Source organism: Capra hircus, chromosome 25 (assembly GCF_001704415.2).
Source record: "Capra hircus breed San Clemente chromosome 25, ASM170441v1, whole genome shotgun sequence".
In the NCBI taxonomy this organism is placed as follows: Eukaryota; Metazoa; Chordata; class Mammalia; order Artiodactyla; family Bovidae; genus Capra; species Capra hircus.
In genome coordinates, this window is record NC_030832.1 from 27,579,616 (window position 1) to 27,599,275 (window position 19,660).

The following is a 19,660-nucleotide window of genomic DNA, read 5'->3' on the forward strand; positions in this document are numbered from 1 at the left end:
AAAACAAGTGAAAACCATCAAAAGTAACAGGATGAAAAGAAAGCCTTGAAATCCCATGACATAATTTACCTACTCCGATTAAGAGAAAGAAATGCAGAATCATAAAGGCCCCGGGTATAGGACAGGCGGGCCGCTCAATCAGAAAGTTGGGCACACGACGAGACAAACACTTGCCCAGACTTACCCCGGCGCTGCTGCTCCTTCCTGGGCCGCTGCCACCGCCTTCAGTTCTCCCGCGGCTGTAAAGTTCCGACTGCAAGGGGCCGAGGGTTGGCTCCGACGTTCAGTTGTGGAGCTTGAGGGAGGTGACCGGTGCAGAGCCCCAGGGACTTTATCAATCACCAGATCCGCTGACAAGTGCGGTGGCTTCTTGCGGGATTTGCATCTGTTTTATACTCAACTGGAGCCTGCAAGACCTCCTCTCTGCAGAGCCGGGATGGGAAGAAGCCCTTGGCCCCGCCCCCGAGGGAGGGACTGCCTGAGCCCGCCCCCTCCTGCCGCCGGGGGCTCGGCGCTGGCAGACCTCGACTTGCATTTGGCGGTGGACGCTTTCCTGCGAAGCCGCGAGCCACTCCACCTCCACTTTGCAGAAGAGGAATGCCACAGCTCCGGTCCTTTCCCAGCGCTCCCCACCGTCACTACCCACTTGGGATAAGAGTCGGTGAGAGAAGAGAGGGACCTCTGTACCGATTTTGCAATTAACGAAAGCCCCCTAGGGGCTTTTTTTTTTCAATCCACACTTGGCTTTATGCTCTTGTAGGAATTTAAGTCCCAAGAGAACTGCAAAAACTGCTCACATTCGCAGCTAAAATGCAGAAAACCATGAGTGACAAAATGAGTCTTTGCACCCCCAGCTTTTTGAGGGGGTCCTCTTACTTTCTTCTTGGTATCACTTGCCTAGCTGGTTTTATGTTGACTACTATAAATAAGGAGTCATTGCCCACAAACGTTTACCTTTGGGCAGAGCTGTCTGGAACTAGGCAATGAGGTCCTACCCTAAAACAACGGAAACCTCTGATACTGACAGTTCACGTCTGCAGGCTCCCTCCAAACTGGTGATTCACACAGAGGGGATGCTGGAGCGAGGCTGGGACACAGCATCCCTGCCCTTTGCTACCAGACCTCTCAAAAAACACAGTTCTATACAGAAACAAGAGTCCTGAGGCTCCGAGGTCACAATTGACTTTGAAGTTCAATATTCTCACATTTCATCAGTAAGAAAATGTTTGCAGGTTTGGGGCACAACCCATTCAGTTTTTCCCAGATCTGCCAGGGATGGTTTTGATGAAGGACAAGAAGGAGGAATTTTGATGATTTGAAATATGAGGTAAAAGATTATGTAAGTAATAGGGGAGAACAAAATAAGAGGGTCTAAAAAATAATCTTGTCAAGAACCTGTTTATAGCCTATGGTAAGTAATTTAGAAATATGGGGGAATAGAAGAAACAAGGTGATAAACACCAAATACTTGTATATAAGTATTAAAATGGTAATTGAGAGTTTATTTCAAGAGGAAAAGAAACAGTAGAAGAGTTCATTTTTGCTATTATTCATATTTCATAGATGCTTAATGTTAAATAGATTTCAGGTAAAATATACCAAATAAAATCTGTCAACTACTTATGATGCCTGTACCCACCTCACATTCACACCTGTATTAACACTTGTGGATGTGAGGTGGCAGTGTTGTACACACTGCACACTGTTTAGCTAGAACACATACTAGAAAAAAAATAATTGTCCAGGGAATTTTTGGTCATTCAGTGGTTAGGACTCTCACTGCCAGGAGGCTCTCACTGCCAGGAGCCCAGGTTCAATCTCTGGTTGTGGAACTAAGATCTCACCAGCCATGCAACAAGGCAAAAAAAAAAAATTTCCAGTGGAGGTTAATGAGTAGTCACAGATACATGGAACAATCAGACAAGGGATAACTATATAAAACAGATTTTAATATGCTTCATTGTTGTTCTTCTGCAGAAATGGTAAATAGCATACCTGAACCAAATATAAACATATTGTAAGTCTAATAAAAACATTAACAAATTAATTTGCAGTTTTAATTGTAACTGGTTATTAAGAAGTTAATACTGCATTTAATCATAACTGGTTATTAATACAAGTAATACTAGTATCCCTGAAAGGTTTTCTATAGATCATATTTCTATAAGCTAACACATTTTCTAATGATTATTTTAGAATCAAAATCAAAAGTGCTATTTTTATAAATTAATTCAGTGCTAAGAAAATAGCCTTCTAAAATATAGTACCCTGGACAGTCACTCTAGGAAACAATATAGTATTATTTAGCAACACTGAACCTGTACATTTTCTATGACCCAGCAATTCCATCTCAAGAATGCACTCAGAGACTTCCCTGGTGGTCCAGTGATTACGAATCCACCTTCCAATGCAGGGGATATGGATTTGATCCCATCTGGGAACTAAGATCCCACATGCCGTGTGGGGCAACTACTCACCACAATGAGAGAAACCCCGAACACTGTAAGGAAGACCCAGTGCAGCCAAAATTAAAGAAAGAAAAAAAGAATATACTCAGAAGAAAGTCATAAATGAGTTGTCAGGAGTCACATATAAGACTGTGTGAGTCAAATAAGTCATACCCTGGAAATAGATCCATGATATGTCATGAATAAAGCAGGCTGCAGAACATTATATACAGCTTGATTCCCAGTTTTGAAAACAGAACTCTATGTATATCTATAAACATGTGCAGTATATGATTATATATCTGAGTCTCTATATAGTTGTTAACTCTGGGGAGTAAAAAGAATGAAGAATTTACCTCGCTGCATTATTTGGCTTCACAGATATAGAAAATAGACTTGTGGTTGCCAAAAGGGGGGTGGGGGTTGGGAGTAGGAAAGATTGGGAGTTTGGGATTAGCAGATGCAAAGTATCATATATAAGATGGATAAACAACAAGGTCCTGCTGTATAGTATAGGGAACTATATTCCATATCCTGTGATAAACCATAATGGAAAAAAATGAGAAAATACATATATATATGTATTTCCTCATATATATATATATATGTATGTATAACTAAGGGTTTCCCTGCTCAGATGGTAAAGAATCTGCCTGCAACGTGGGAGACCTGGGTTCAATCCCTGGGTTGGAAGATCCTCTGGAGGAGGGCATGGCAACCCACTCCAGTGTTCTTGCCTGGAGAATCTCCATGGACAGAGGAGCCTGGTGGGCTATTGTCCACAGGGTCGCAAAGAGGCGGACATGACTCAGCGAGTAAGCACATGTATAACTAAATCATTTTGCTATACAGCAAAAATTAACACAGCATTGTAAATCAACTATACTTTAATAAAATTTAAATATACATATTTAAAGTAACTTCTCTTAGGTCTGCACTTACTTTGCAGGTAGCACAGGTTTGATCCCTGGTCAGGGAGTTAAGATTCCATATGCTGCACAGCATGGCCCAAAAAAAAGAAAATTCATTCTTAAAATTTCTGCTCCTTTTGCAGCTTTATTTAGTTAGTCAAGATTCTTCAGAGAAACAAGACCAACAGGATGTATATCTATCTATCTATATATACACACATACACACACAACCAACCTCACAGGGTATCTGCTGTTAAAGTGAAGATATTTAGGGCATCATCTGCTGTTAAAATGAGAGAGAGAGAGGACTTCCCTGGTGGCACAGTGGATAGGAATCCGCCTACCGATGCAGGGGCCAGGGGTTCAGTCCCTGGTCCAGGAAGATTCCACATGATGTGGAGCAACTAAGCTGTGCACCACAACCGCTGAGCCTGTGCTGTAGAGCTTGCAAGCTGCAACTACTGAAGAAGTGTGCCTAGAGCCTCCTGCACTGCAGAGAAGCCCATGCACGGCAATGAATAGCAGCCCCCACTCTCTGAAACTAGAGAAAGCCCTCACACGGAAACAAAGACCCAGTGCACCCAAAAATAAATAAACAAAATTATTTTTTTTTTTAATGAGAGATTGATTTCCTTTTTTTTTTTTTTTGGCACACCTTATGGCAAACGGGATCTTAGTTTAGTTCCCACACCAGGGAATGAACCCTTTCCCCCTGCAGTGGAAGTGTGGAGTCTTAACCACTGGACCACCAGGGAAGTCCAAGATTGATTTCCTTTAAGGAACTGGGTCACATGACCGTAGAGGTTTGGTAAACTCAAAATCTGCAAGGTAGTCTGGCTGACGGGAGGCACAGAGAAGAAACGCAGAGTCCAAAGGCTGTCTGCTGGCAGAATCCCATCTTGCTAGGGGGACAGAGACAAGTGTTTGATTACATTAAGGCCTTCAGCTGAGGAGGCCCACTCATTATGTAGGATACTCTGCTTTACAACAGAGTATATTTAATCCACCAATTTATTAATAAATGTTAATCTCATCTGAAAAAAAAAACACCTTCACAGAAATGTCCAGAAACATGTTTGACCTAATATGTGGGCACCATGACGGAGAATCCCAGGGACAGGGGAGCCTGGTGGGCTGCCATCTATGGGGTCGCACAGAGTCGGACACAACTGAAGTGACTTAGCAGCAGCAGCAGCAGCAGCATGGCCCAGTCACATTGACACATAAAATTAACCATCACAGTCATCTCTAAGTTATGCAATTATGAATTTAAATTTATTTGCTTTTGGTACTTTTTCTATGATTATGTATTTTTTTGTGTATTATTTTTATAATAAGAAAATCAAATACATTTTTTCAATAGTTAGGAAAAAGATTTGCTTTAGCAAGTCTTCTATAATAGCATGGAACTGAGATCATATATACCATTCTAGGTTTTCAGTACACTGTGTACCTTATGTGTGCTGGTGTATGTTTGTCTCTTCACTGGGAAGGAAATCTTTGGAGGGGCCTTCTCTTTTCATGTGTCTATTTACTCTAAGCACAGTGCCACAAAGTAGACACTCAAAGAATGAGTGGCCAACAAAGGAAAAACATTAACCCAAATCAGTATTATTACTCCACCTCCTCATACAAAACCTGCCCCTATTCTGGAATTTTCTTGAGCTCTTCAGACTCCTAGTCTATAAATGGTAACTATGTAGCATATATTTTGAAATTCTGTCAGAAATGCCTCTAACCCCTTGGCCTTTCACTAGCTCTACTTCTATTGCATTAATTTGAATATTCTACCTATTAAACATATGTTTTACTTGAAAAGTAATACATGCTTTGAAAGCAACCTATGATCCAAAAAAAAAAGAGATGTTTAAAAACTAGATCAATTCTATCATTCATTTAAAAAGAAAAACAAACATACAAAATAGCCAGAAATTTTCTGAAAAAAGATGAAGAGGATCTGGCCCTACCAAATTTTAAAACATATTGTAAAACTATAGTAAATGAAACAATATGGTGTGTATACTTGCAACAGTACACAAGTGAATACCATCCAAAGTAGATCCGGAGACACCTGGGAATGTAGCACATGCTAATAACTACAGTCATGGTAGAAAACATTATTCCTGGAAAAAAAAAATGGGGGTTGTGTGAATTTTTTCCCAAACGTCAATAACTAATTCTCCAGTTCTCAGACACCAACTGCCATCCAGAAACTCAATTCAATTCTGACACTATCTAGAGTTAAGGGCTCAGTCTCACAAGACTGTCTCCACTTCACACACTAGTTACAAGTCCAGGGTCTCTAAGCTATCCACACTTCTGTCCAACCTGGCTACAAATTTGGGGGTTTCCATAATCCCTTCTATAGGGGAAACTGAAAACTGCTGAGACTGATGCAGTACTCAGGAAATCACTTGACTTAGTAGTTTACTATAAAGGATACAACTCAGGCACACCCAAATGGAAGAGATGCTCAGGACCAGGTGTGAGGGGAGTGAACAGATTCCACGCCCTCTGGGTATACCATGCTACCAGGACATCAATGTCACACATTCACAGAGTGTTCAAGCATTTTTATAACCCACCTCCACCCCATCCATTCTCTGGAGGTTGGGGGTAGCGGGCTGAGATTTCCCATCCTCTAATCCCATTTGTTCTCTCTAGGGACCAGCTTCTATCTGAGGTTATCTAGGCTCCCTACTTTGACTCACACCTCATTAGCAAAGACTCAGGTGTATTCTAAAGGGGACTGTAGTAGGTAACAAAAGACACCCCTATCACTCAGAAAACCATGGTTTTAGTTAGGTTCTAGGAATCAGGGCCAAAGACAACATATATTTTTTATTCTATCACAAATTCTTATCTCATTCCTTATTAAATTCTAAATGAATCAAACTTTAAAATGAAACAGAGAATCTTGAAAATACACAGGAAAACATGGGAAATTTTTTAAAACACTTAAGTGTGTAAGGCCTACTTTACACAGCATAGCACAAAATTCAAACACGCATAAAAAAAGGAAACATCTGACTATATGAAAAAAATAAATGTTTAATTGGAAAAAAGGCATAAATACAAAATACAAATAACACTAGGACAAATTCACTGCAACACAGAAAACATCAAGAGCTCCTATGAATATTTAGAAACCAAATACAAAACAGAAGACATGACTAGACAGTTCACAGAAAAATACAAATGGCTCCTACTTATAAGATACACTCAACATCACTCTAAACAAATGAAACTTTTAAGATATCATTTTTCACCTATAAAATTGGCAGAAACAAAATGTTAAACATTTTGAGGACATCCTTTCCTTTATATATATGCTTATTAAATCATATATACATATATAGGTAACTGATTTAATAAAAATGTTTATTAGCTCAATATGATTTAATAAAAATAAGATAATGGACATACTTTGTATGTTACATATTTTCCTGTAAATACTTCTGCCTCCCCCTTTCATGGACACATAAAGTGTGGGTACTGCAAAAATGAAAATATTCTGAATGTTTTTAATATAGTCCATGTTAATATTTTGATGGCCTCTGCCCTTTGAGCTGATGCCTGGGGAATGGTTATAAAAAATGAGAACACATTACACATGCTATTTAAACCATGCTTTTCTCCCTTGTGTCATTAAATATGCTTTCATCATCCTCTTGGAGAAGGCAATGGCACCCCACTCCAGTACTCTTGCCTGGAAAATCCCATGGACGGAGGAGCCTGGTAGGCTGCAGTCCATCGGGTCCGCAAAGAGTCAGACCCGACTGAGCGACTTCACTTTCACGCACAGGAGAAGGAAAAGGCAACCCACTCCAGTGTTCTTGCCTGGAGAATCCCAGGGATGGCAGAGCCTGGTGGGCTCTTGTCTATGGGGTCGCACAGAGTCGGACACGACTGAAGCGACTTAGCAGCAGGAGCAGCAGCAGCATCCTCTGGTTTTCAACACCTTTCTGATTGCCCTATCCTCAGCCTTCTCCCTTAGTTCATCCTCCATTCCACTAATATCTTCATCACTAGTTCTTTGGTTTCTCACTGCCAGCAGGAAACCAGGCCCTGACAGTCAGGACAAGCTACTTCCCTGAACTTGTCTCTTGCAACCTTTCACCCTCCATTCTATGCACACATCTTCGGTTGGGCTTGACAGGCCCTCCCAGTCTTCCTGTTAGACATCACTCTCCTAGGCTCTCTTCTCCTGCAAAGTATCTACTTATTGTTCAAAACTCACCTCCTTCAGGGACTTCCCTGGCAGTGGTTAAGACTCCAGGCCCCCAATGTATGAGGCCAGGGTTCGATCCCTGGTAGGGGAACTAAGATCCCACATGTCATGCAGTGTGGCCGAAACAAAAAACCTCACCTCCTCCAAAAAGCCTTCCCTGATGCTGTTAATACCTTCATGCTCACAGCACTTCATTCATCCCTTAATTATAACACCCGAATCTTTACTGCTCATTGTCATTGTCTACAAGTTTATCTCCCTAACTAGGCTATGTGCTTCTTGTGGATTAAGAAAGGATCTTTAGGACTAATCATGTATCTCCTACTGTGTAACTCATACGCATGCTTTTCTGATTCTCAAATATAAAAAGCCACTGAAAAGCATTACATACCAGGATATTTACTGCAGCCTTGGAAAGACAAGATTGGGAACAACCTAAAAGCCAACCAGTAGGTGACTGGCTAGTCAGGTCATTCTTACAAAGAATACCATGCAGCTGTTCAAACAAAAAAATGAGGAATCCCATATTTTTATATTGATATGTTAGCATCTTCAGGATACTTTAAGTGTGACACACCCAACAGCGTCTATTATAATTTGCCATTTTGTGAGGGTGGGGATTTTAAAAAATATTTATATACCTATTTATTTAGAAAGCCAGACAGCATCTGGGAAATTCAGAGTATCTAAAGGTATATATACATCAAGAGAAAACTGAAGTAGAGGAGGGAGAAATACTTTTCATCATATACCCTTTGGCACCTTCTACATTCTGAACAATTTTAGCTATGACCTATAAAAATAAAACAAAATATCAGAGAATACCTGGTATCTAGGTGGGAGGCGGGAACTGGATACTAGAAACAACTGTGGACATCTTTCAGAATAAGGGAGTCCTCTCACAGGCTGGACACCACCGCTTGGCCGAGTTTGAGTTTTCAAACGTGCCTTGAGACCCTGAGGTCTCAGCATAAGCCCGAAGGGTGAGCCGACTCTTGCTTCTCAACTGCCATCGCCCCAATCTGGTAGCTTTCTAAAGGCTTCTAGCACTTTCCACCTTGCCTTATATCTCTTCTTCCCTAGGCCCTAGGATACTAGGCAAGGGTCCTTTTCAGGCCCACTGTGTAACCGCCAAAGCACCTAGAACGCCGTCCAGCACACTGTACATAGTCCAGAAAACTCTGGTCACCGGGATAAACTCAAAAAGGGAGGGAAGAAGTAAAGGGTGCGAGTGCGGAATGGAGGAGACCCACCCTACACCCTGAGGCCGCAGAACTCCACGAAAGAGCAGCCGCCTCTCCAATCACGCGCCGACGAGCTCGCTCCGCCTACGTCCTCAGGTTCGGGGTCCGCCAAGCCGGAACCCAACCACCTGTGACACTGGAGCCCCGGGAGGCCCGGTTGCCGGTCGCAGGGATACACGCTCCGCCCGAACGCAATGGCGCCGCGGCCGACGCGAGGGTCGGGGCTACGTTCGGCCGCGATCCAATGAGCGGCGCCGGCCGGCCCGCGGCCCAATGGCGGCGGCGCGCGGGCACGCTGGGGGCGGGCCCGGCGCGCCCGACTGTTCCAGAAGGCCCGGATAGCGCCTCCTAGCCACGCTGAACCGGCTCAGGGCTTTTCGCCACGCCGCGTCCCCTTATCTTCCTCTGTTGGGTCAGCTATGGCGGCCGTGAAGACCCTGAACCCCAAGGCCGAGGTGGCCCGAGCCCAGGCGGCGTTGGCGGTCAACATCAGCGCGGCCCGGGGGCTGCAGGACGTGCTGAGAACCAACTTGGGGCCTAAGGGCACCATGAAGATGTAAGGCGGGACTGGCGGGGAGGGGCGGGTGGGCACCGTGCACCTCGCGCTGTCCCGGGCCTGCGCCGGGGACCGAGGCCTGGAGCTCGCCGCCTCTGGGCCTGTGCGCTCGCCACTGCTGCCCTTCTTCCCCGTATTGTCCCGGTGGGGTTTTATTTCTTGCCCAGTCGGTTTCCTGGTGCTCGACTCCTCCTCCACCGAGAACAAAGCTGCCCGCGTGCGCGGCGCCCCCCCGCCCCCGCGCTTAGGACTTGAGCACCTTTTCAGACTTTCCCAGACAGGAGAGGGGTGAGCACTGCGCCATCCCTGTTACCGGGGTGCAGAGAACCAACCCCTTGGCCCCAGCTCCTGAAGATCTAGGTAAAACCCGCTTGTTAGGGCCTCTTAACTTGATCTCCATTGAAAAAGTCACAGTACGATTCATTTCTGCCCATTGAACAGGCTTGTTTCTGGTGCTGGAGACATCAAACTCACTAAAGATGGAAATGTGCTGCTTCATGAAATGGTGAGAGGCTGCTGTCCAAAGTGTCTTGGTTTTCCGTAGTATATTTGATTTGTAGGAAGATTTTTACTCTCAAAAGGTAGTTTTCCAGACAGTGGAAAGAGTAGGAAAAAATGTTATCAGTACTATTATTGACAGTAGCGAATAGTGAGGGGCCTTGGAGTCTAATAAACTTACTTTTATCAAATCCCCTACTCTTGCCATTTAAGGCTTTATTTAAAGGGTGTTAATTAAAATTCTAATAAAACCTGAAGAACTAAGAGGAATGACATAGGCAAAATGCGACAGAATGGTTGTACTTTTTCAGACAACAGTTCTTGTGTGTTACATCACAGTTCTCCACCACCATCTGAAGGAGAAATAAAACTACCATTTTTAAAGTCCCAGTGACTAAGAATCTGAGGTTATTGAGAGGAGCAGTCATTTCCCTAAGTTCCCCAAAACAGTTAAAATCCTAGAAAAGGAAATGACTTGCCTATGTTTTGAGTTTAAAATAAGATTTAAGGCTTTGAAAATAGTGTATCATGCCTTCAATGTCCAGGTGTTTTGTTAATATCTTCAGTGTGAATTAGCTAATCTGGAAGGTGTAGTTTTTGTTGGTGGGTTAAGTGGTGGCCTCTGCTTGCAGAGAAAAATAGGAGTCATAGTTTAAAGTTGATGTCAGAAAAGCTATCTTTATCTGACTATTTAATTTTACCTAATCTAATAAGCTAGTCTGCTTAGATTCTTAAAAGGGTCAGTGTCCCTAAAGACATAAAAGGCTGTACAATAAGGAGACAAAAACAGTGCAGGAGCCATGATGGGATACTTTGTAGTTAAGACTCTGTGGGTGACAAACATGAATATTCTCTTCTTCCAAAACTGTTCCACAGTGACTTAACATCCGCTGTGGTAATATTTGCTAAAGAGGCTAAGTTGGTTTTTTTCCGTTTTAAATTGTTTGTGCAGTGCCAAATAATAACTGGGCTGCTGAGCTTTCATTTTTAAAAGGCACTTGGTTTATTCTTACAAGAATCCTACATTTGTCATAAAGAGGCTTGCATGGATTTGAAATTGTTACTATTACTTGTTAGCTCCATTACCTTGAGTAAACCTTCACTGGGCCTCATATTTCCTCATCAGTAAAGTCAAGATAATCTGAGAAGTAAATTTATACATGAAAATGTTACTATCATCATAAACTGATAGAATAGCTAATCATGAGTTTTTAATCAGAACAATTTGTAGCTGCATACTTTGACATTTTATGCAAATAGATTAGCCATTTACACATTTTAAGGTATATTTGGACTATTTTAATTTTAAGTTGTTTAAGGAATTTTTCTCTTTCTCTACTTGCAGCAAATTCAGCACCCAACAGCCTCCTTAATAGCCAAAGTAGCAACAGCCCAGGATGACATAACCGGTGATGGTACCACTTCCAACGTCCTCATCATTGGAGAGCTGCTGAAGCAGGCGGATCTCTACATTTCTGAAGTATACATGATTCTTGTGTTTCTTTGATACTTTGTTGTCAATAAGAAATAATCTCAGTTTGACTCTTACAAACTGATGTACTGATAGTAGCTGAGGCCATATAATGGAATGTAAAGAGCAGAGGGCTTAAATCTGGGAACCAGAGTCTGTATCCTTGTCTGACAAATTTATTGTGATCCTCGATAAGTTGAAGAATCTTTGTTGGCCTGAAAGGTGTTTTTGTTTTGTTTTTTCAATCAAGTTGCATTCCATGTTTATAGCATAGCTATAGAAATGAGATATTCAAGATGGTATATTTTTAAGGAAAAAGTCAACAAAATTTAAGAATGCCATAAATTTTTAAATTTTCAGTAGTTCCAAGGGTAAAGCAAACCTTGGTACTAATCTGATGTAGGAAGGATTTCTTGGGAAGAGAGAGACAGTCTGAAAAACAGAGTCTCCCTGTTTTTCATTAGGAAATGATGTGAATTAATTCCAGATTACCTATAGAAAAGACGTAATAGTCAAATTGTTAAGACACAATTTTGAGTTTTGGGCATTATCCCTTGTGGTTTGCACAGTGAACACCCAAGTGTGCTTTGTAGTTCCCTTGGCTTTGACTCTGTGCTAGAGTAATGTCTGTTCTTTTCCTCTGCATTGAAAGGGCTATTTATCCTTTTAAATGTATTCAGAAAGTCAGCACATTATATTAATTGTGTTTAAGGGTATGAATGATCCAGAATAAACTTTCATAAATTTTGCTTTGTAATGAACAGTAGTTGCATCTACCTGAAGATTTCTAGTGTTAGTGGTATTTTGTAATTTTGTGTTTACTATAGGGTCTTCATCCCAGAATAATTACAGAAGGATTTGAAGCTGCAAAGGAAAAGGCACTTCAGTTTTTGGAACAAGTCAAAGTAAGCAAAGAGATGGACAGGGAAACACTTATAGACGTGGCCAGAACATCTCTACGAACTAAAGTTCATGCTGAACTTGCTGATGTCTTAACAGAGGTATGTGTTAAGTTTGGCATGTGTCTGGTACTTTATGCCTATACTGAGAACCCCTGGCAACTGGAAATATCAGTATTCTTACTCATTGCAACTCTTCACAGTGTCATACTGTGTCAACTAAGTATTCGATTGGCCATAAAGTTCATTTTTGTGGCAGTAATAACCTGATCTGTGTCCCTAGAAGAAGTAAAGTGAGAAAACCATAGTATTAATAATATTCCTGGCCAGGTTACAAAGGTATAATCAGACCTTTCAGTAAAGGGGGTTTATAAAATGGAGATTTTATTATTAAAAAGGTTCTTGTTGTCAGTATTTTTCATTGTAGGGGTGTCGATGATTCTTTAATTACAATAGAGGTTTCAGGAATGTAAATTACTCCAGCCCTTTACACATAGTACATTCTGTTCTGTTAGCATGTAGAAAAAGACTTAGATCAGTTCAGAGGTTTTCAAAGACCAAAAACTGCTTTAAACATTTGTGAAGAATAAGTACTATATATGTCTCAACTTCCACAAATAAAATTCATTGAATGGTTACACTCCTGTTGCAGGCCGTAGTGGACTCCATTTTGGCCATTAAAAAACAAGATGAACCTATTGACCTCTTCATGGTTGAGATCATGGAGATGAAACATAAATCTGAAACAGATACAAGGTAGGTGTTAGAATGGTATGAAATACTTCAGCATACACATTTGAAGCTTACACAGTACCTATTTTTGCCTAATTTTTTTTTGAATTAATGTATATTGCCTAGACAAGTTATCATTTACTTAGCACTGTTACCTCTTGAAGTCAGTTTTATGTATTTATAGTCAGAATGATCCTGGAAAGTCAGCTGCATCAGTCATTTGGCATTTATTGAACTATTCAGTACAGAGCATATAGGAGACTTTGAGGAATTTTAGAGATAATTATTTCAGAGACCTAGTTTAAAAACATTTTTAAAAGGAGGTGATCACCAGTTTAATAGCAACCAATTGTGACTGTTTCTGTGGAGAATTTTCTGTATAAGAAAGGGTTGTGGCTTTAATTTGAATGGCTTGTTTTTGTCATGTTCTGGAATTTTGCGTTTTCACAGTTGAACCTTCTTAGGTAGTCCTATTCAAATAGCTCGAGAAATAAAGTTGATTGTGTGAAAATTGTCAATACAGTCTCAGTGTTTTAATTTTGTTAGCCTATTTTACACCCCCATCTGGAAATGAGTAAGAATAATCTCTTACATGTTTTAACAGCTTAATCAGAGGCCTTGTTTTGGACCATGGGGCACGGCATCCTGATATGAAGAAGAGAGTAGAAGATGCATACATTCTCACTTGCAACGTGTCATTAGAATATGAAAAAACGTGAGTTTATAGCTCCTTAAAAACAGAAAAGAGCTTGGCATTTGGGTCTAGTCAATTTTTTTCCCACCTAAGACTCAGTGTTTCCACTCAAAAGAGCAAAATGCCTCCACCAGGGATTCTAGGAAATAGCCTCTGAAAGCATACCAGGGGGTGGCATTGGAGCTTGGTGACCATTTGCTAAATATTTCCTCCCCTGTCTGTAACTTCTTTTTTAGAGAAGTGAATTCTGGCTTTTTTTACAAGAGTGCAGAGGAGAGAGAGAAGTTAGTGAAAGCTGAAAGGAAATTCATCGAGGACAGAGTTAAAAAAATAATCGACCTGAAAAAGAAAGTCTGTGGTGATTCAGATAAAGGATTTGTTGTTATTAATCAAAAGGTGAAAAATCTTGTTTTATAAACTAGTCTGTATCTATTTTATTTTAATGGTAAAATATTGAAACTTCTTTTGTTGTTGTTACAGGGAATTGATCCCTTTTCCTTAGACGCTCTTGCCAAAGAAGGCATTATAGCTCTGCGCAGAGCTAAAAGGAGAAACATGGAAAGGTACGGGTGGCAGATTATCTGTGTGACAGGAATTTCACTTTATTTTGCAAGTTAACTTGGATTATTCCTTTTTTCCCTCTTATTTTTGTGAGTTTCTAATTTTCTATTTTTACAAAATATGCATAATATTAAATTTATAACTTTAAAATGTACAATTCAGTGTCATAAAGTGAAATTCACATTGTTGTGCACCTAGTGCCATTGTCGTTTCCAGAAGTATTTGCATCGCAAACGGAAAGTTTGTACTTTAAACAATAGCTGTACACAGTCTTGCCAGTAGATACTAGTCCACTTACTGTCTCTTACAAATTTGGTACCTCATGTAAGGGAATCATGGAGTATTTGTCCTTCTGCATTTGGCGTGTTTTCACTTAGCATAATCTTTTCAAAGTTGATACATGTTGTAGCATGTATTGGGATCACATTTTTTTTTCAGGATGAATAATACCATATGTCGTTTATTCATATATCTGTCCATGGACATTTCTTTGGGTTTCTACCTTGGCTCTTCTGAATAGTGCTGCTATGAGTGTTGATATATCCTTGTTTTATTTTTGAAATGATGACCTATACGGTACCGTTTTTTCCTTATCAAGAGACTGCATCAGGGGTTTTGGAGAATACTTTCTCCCACAGAGCTCTTGTGCACTTTAGATTTCATGTCAGAGGAGTGTTTACTGACTTGAGAAGAGTGGTTTAAATGGAGGGTTAGGAGAAAAGACCAATTTTCAGCTGATTGGTGGCAAATGGAAAGACTTATGTAAAATATATTTTAGAACATGATTTTAGTATGTAATTCTGAAAAAGATTGCTTTCTAAAAAGAATTAACCTCTAGATATAACTAATAAAAGCACTTCTGCATCTCCCTTAAAATACTTGAATGTTTCAGGCTGACTCTTGCTTGTGGTGGGATAGCCCTAAATTCTCTTGATGACCTGAATCCTGATTGTTTGGGACATGCAGGACTTGTCTATGAATATACATTGGTAAGTGTATTTTCTTCCCAAAATAATACTACTATTTGGTTTATGAATTCTTCAGTAGTTAAAAATTCTTGCAAACTCAGGGTAATGTTTTTGCTTTGTTTACATACATTTTGATGATTTGTGCATAGTAATAATAAGCCCTTGATGGGAAAATCACATTTCATTTATGTGACCTTTTTTCAAAGAAATTATTAGCTTTAATGTGATCAGTGTGGTGCCCTATTAATACCCCCATTTATTCCTCCATAAGCCCCTCTCCTCTGGTCATCCCTTGCACAACCGTATCCTGTTTTTTAAAATACTGTCTCTTCACACAGGGAGAAGAGAAGTTCACCTTTATTGAGAAATGTAACAATCCTCGCTCTGTCACGTTATTGATCAAAGGACCAAATAAGCACACGCTTACTCAAATCAAAGATGCAATAAGAGATGGCTTGAGGGCGGTTAAAAATGCTATTGATGATGGTGAGATCCTCCCTGTGTTTACTCTTTTTGCTAGTCTAAAAGGCATGGCTGAATACTGTGTTCTTTTTGTCAGTAGTTTACACAGCCAGACACCATGCAAAAGTAAAGTTTTCCCTTTAAAATGGTATGATAGTATGCTAAGTTTTTTCATAGCATGCTGTTGTTAAAAAGAGGATACAAATGAACTAAAAGCTTGCAGGATTTGCCATGTGCTCCTTAAATCACTCTGTTGTTTGAGATGTTGCTTGTATGGCTTTCAAATGCAGTATTAAACTTGCTGTGGTTACATGGAATTCTCAAATTAATGGCTTTCTTGTGTTTTAATTTTATGTATATTTTTCCTTATAATTAAGTCAACAGTTTATGTTCTCTGTATCTTAGTGTTTTCCTCTTCCCCTCTCACCCAACAGGCTGTGTAGTCCCAGGTGCTGGTGCAGTGGAAGTGGCGATGGCAGAAGCCCTGGTTAAATACAAGCCCAGTGTAAAGGGCAGGGCCCAGCTTGGAGTTCAAGCATTTGCTGATGCATTGCTCATTATTCCCAAGGTGTGAATGCTTTTAACAGTTTTCTAAACTATGCCAAACTGATTCATCTGATGAAAGCTTTTGCTAATGTGGGTTTTTTCATAATGTGGAATTTGAATAAATAGATATCATCCATTTTCACCCTAACATTAGAACCGGTGTTTCTTGATATCTAATGTATTGATTCCTCTGGACAGGAGGCTTGACTGTCTGAAGTTGTAGTGTGGGACTTATCCTGGAGTACAAGCTTGCTTTTTGTTTTTATTTGTTTTAAACTAAGATTAATACGGGCTCCCCTGGTGGCTCATATGGTAAAGAATGCCTGCGATGCAGGAGACCTGGGTTCAATCCCTGGGTTGGGAAGATTCCCTGGAGGAGGGCATGGCAACCCACTCCAGTAGTCTTGCCTGGACAGTCCCCATTGACAGAGGAGCCTGTCAGGCTACAGTCTATGGGGTCCCAGAGAGTTGGAGGAAGATTAATATGTTGGTTTTCTATTGTGTGCTCATTTGAAGGTACAGTTTATGGCTAGTTATTGCTGAGATTGATGTGGATTAGTGAATGGGTTAGTAATGTATATTAGTCATTGTGTAAAGTGAACATTAATATCTGTCTGCATTCATTAAAGTTTTTTTTAACTGTTAGTTTGAAATACTATTTCTTTATTTTAGACTTGAGTATCAGTTAATAGCTCCTGTCTTGAAATAGTTACATTTGTTTCCTTTAGGTTCTTGCTCAGAATTCTGGTTTTGACCTTCAGGAAACACTAGTTAAAGTTCAAGCAGAACATTCAGAATCCGGTCAGCTTGTGGGTGTGGACTTGAACACTGGTAAGGAGGATGCAGCTGTTGGAAGCGGGAGGTCTAGATTCTATAAGTAGAGTACAGATTTGGTGATATTGCTGAGTTGTGGTAGGTGGTTCAGGTGTATGTTGAAGGGTTTCATACTGAGCTTGCTTTATTCACCTTTTTATCAGGGACTTTGATTAAAGTGATACATTTGATGATCATATTTATGGGTGAAAACAGGCTGAGGATAGCAAAAGCTGGAAGAGGGAACCAAATCTAAGAATTCTTAATCATTTCATTAAGAACCAATCTTAATGAAATGATTAAGGCTCTGATCTTAGGCCAGTGTAATACAGATCATACAAGTAGAAAGTGGAAGATGTACCTACATCTGCAGTATGTGGAAGACCTATTGTGAACAGAAGCATTTACATTCAAGTTAATGTAAAAAGTTTTTTAATTTTTATTGGAGTGTAGTTAATTTACAGTGTTGTTTATGCTGTACAGCAAAGTGAGTCAGTTATATATCCACTCTGTTTTTTAGAGTTTATTCCCATATAGATCATTATAGAGTATTGAGTAGAGTTCCCTGTGCTATACAGTAGGTTCTTATTATCTATTTTATATATAATAATGTGTATATGTAATTCCAAGATTCCCAGTTAATAAAGGTTTCTCTGGAATGAGGGAAATGATAAGCCTGTCTTGCCAGATTATAGCTCAAATGCTGTGCTTCAATATGGATAAACAAGAATGTCTCCAGAAAAAGATACATGTTCAAATGTTTGGCAACCAAATAGAGCATTCCTGTCACTGAAAGTATTCTAAGTAGAGATCAACCACTCATTAAAGCTGCTGTGCATAGGAGTCATGGTCTGTAATACAACATTGGGCTAATTGAGGAACTTTGGGTTCTCATAGTTAATACTAGAGTAAATGAGTAACCACTGATGATTAAAGCAGCACAAAGTGCTCTTATCAGTTCTTTTAGACAGCATTCTGATCTTATGAACCTGCTGTATGTGATTTTAAGAAGACTGAGTTACTTTTCAGGTGAACCAATGGTAGCAGCAGAAGCAGGCATATGGGATAACTATTGTGTAAAGAAACAGCTTCTTCACTCCTGGTAAGTTTGGGAAAGCCAGAACTGTAAAATAACACATAGGGAACCTTCATACTCTTTAAAATTGGTACATTTTGTTTAATTTTCTTTCATAAGAAGATGTAATCAGTCGAAAGTATAGCAACTGAAGTTACACTTATGTGTATGGGGGGTACGGGGGAAATTTGACATAATTTGCACAAGTTGGAGATTGAGTTGAATTAGAGTTCATACCTCAAACCTGAGCCGTCTTGATTTTTTCCCCCTTTTTCAGCACTGTGATTGCCACCAACATTCTCCTGGTTGATGAGATCATGAGAGCTGGAATGTCTTCTCTAAAGGGTTGAATTGAAGCTTCCCTTGTATCTGAATCCTGAAGACTACAGAGTGATCCTAATAATACAGCTATGGAATTTTGGTCCAAGCTTCAAATGATCTTCAAAGGATTTTCTTTTCCCATATTAAAAGAGAGAACACTGGCACCTATTCAGATTCTGAAGTTCTGAAATTATTACAGTATTTTTAAAATTGCACTGCAGGGTCCACAGACAGCAAGTCATACTTATGCAGTAAACAGGACATTTTGCTTTACCCTCAGTGATATAAAAATATTAGATAAGCATATGTTATCTACCTTGTTATTAAATAATCATTGAAAAACATTTTAATAGTAATAATTTCTTCCAATGGATGTATTTTATTTCCAGTAGTTCCCTGTCACTAAGCATAAGACTTAAATAACATAAAGTTTTGAAGCATTCCTGCTTCCCGAGCATACTTTGGACTTTTCATGCTTTTAAAGTAGCTTTGCTAAAATGCTTCCCAGAAGTATTATGTTATCGAGAGTAGAAAGATGGAACCAGAGGCAAGAGGGGTTGAAAGAGATCAAAGTATCAAGTGGCAAAATAGAAAAGGCAGAGGATAAAAAACATGACTGAAGATACGGTGACTAAGGACTAGTGAGATGGGTTTTCTGGCAAGGTGGTTATTTTCACAGGTCAGAACCTTTGCTTATAGTGATACCCTTCCTAAATCCTCTAGTGTCCTGTTTTGCTTAACTGTTCTACATGTTACTGTTCTACATGTCTACTGCACAAAATACAGTAGGTATATCCGAAGCCCTTGAAAGTGAAGTTGTGTTGCTAAACTGTGTTTTGAGGAGTTGGCAGTTGCCTACAGTGAGTGTGTAATAAATATGAAGTTAAAACCTTTCTGTGCTCTCAAGATGGTATTCCAGGGTACAAAAGGAATCTGCATATAAAAGGGAAGGAAATCAATCCATCCAGTGGTTCACAAGTTAAGGGGATTCTGAACTGGCAAGGCCTCTAGGCTGTTCAGTCTCCCAGTCGTGTCTGACTGACTCTTTGTGACCCCATGGACTGTAGCACGCCAGGCCTCCCTGCCCCTCACCATTTCCCAGTTTGTCCAAGTTCACATCCATTGCATAGGTGATGCCATCCAGCCTTCTCCTCTGATGCCCTCTTCCCTCAACCATTCCCAGCATCAGGGACTTTTCCAGTGAGTCAGCTGTTAACATAAGTTCAGTCG

The 19,660-nt window shown here is 40.2% G+C and overlaps 2 protein-coding genes across 3 annotated transcripts in view; one reads left to right on the forward strand and one right to left on the reverse strand.

The window, feature by feature from the left end:
- The window catches only part of PSPH (phosphoserine phosphatase), a 31,142-nt gene extending 22,127 nt beyond the window's left edge, over window positions 1-9,015 (reverse strand). Inside the window, exon 1 of one of the 2 annotated variants that reach the window (XM_005697753.3) lies at window positions 8,844-9,015. The gene's annotated coding sequence lies outside the window, so the exon portion shown is untranslated. Of the gene's footprint in view, window positions 1-184; window positions 467-8,843 lie in introns of those variants that run through there. The other variant, XM_005697752.3, reaches the window with a different exon arrangement.
- On the forward strand, window positions 9,091-19,324 carry CCT6A (chaperonin containing TCP1 subunit 6A). Its single transcript, XM_018040601.1, has 14 exons — window positions 9,091-9,390; window positions 9,832-9,895; window positions 11,234-11,368; window positions 12,187-12,360; window positions 12,911-13,014; window positions 13,595-13,705; window positions 13,921-14,080; window positions 14,165-14,247; window positions 15,138-15,234; window positions 15,552-15,699; window positions 16,110-16,243; window positions 16,950-17,052; window positions 18,064-18,136; window positions 18,387-19,324. Exons 1-14 carry the CDS (start codon window positions 9,254-9,256, stop codon window positions 18,457-18,459), a joined length of 1,596 nt encoding a protein of 531 aa, XP_017896090.1. The 5' UTR covers window positions 9,091-9,253; the 3' UTR covers window positions 18,460-19,324.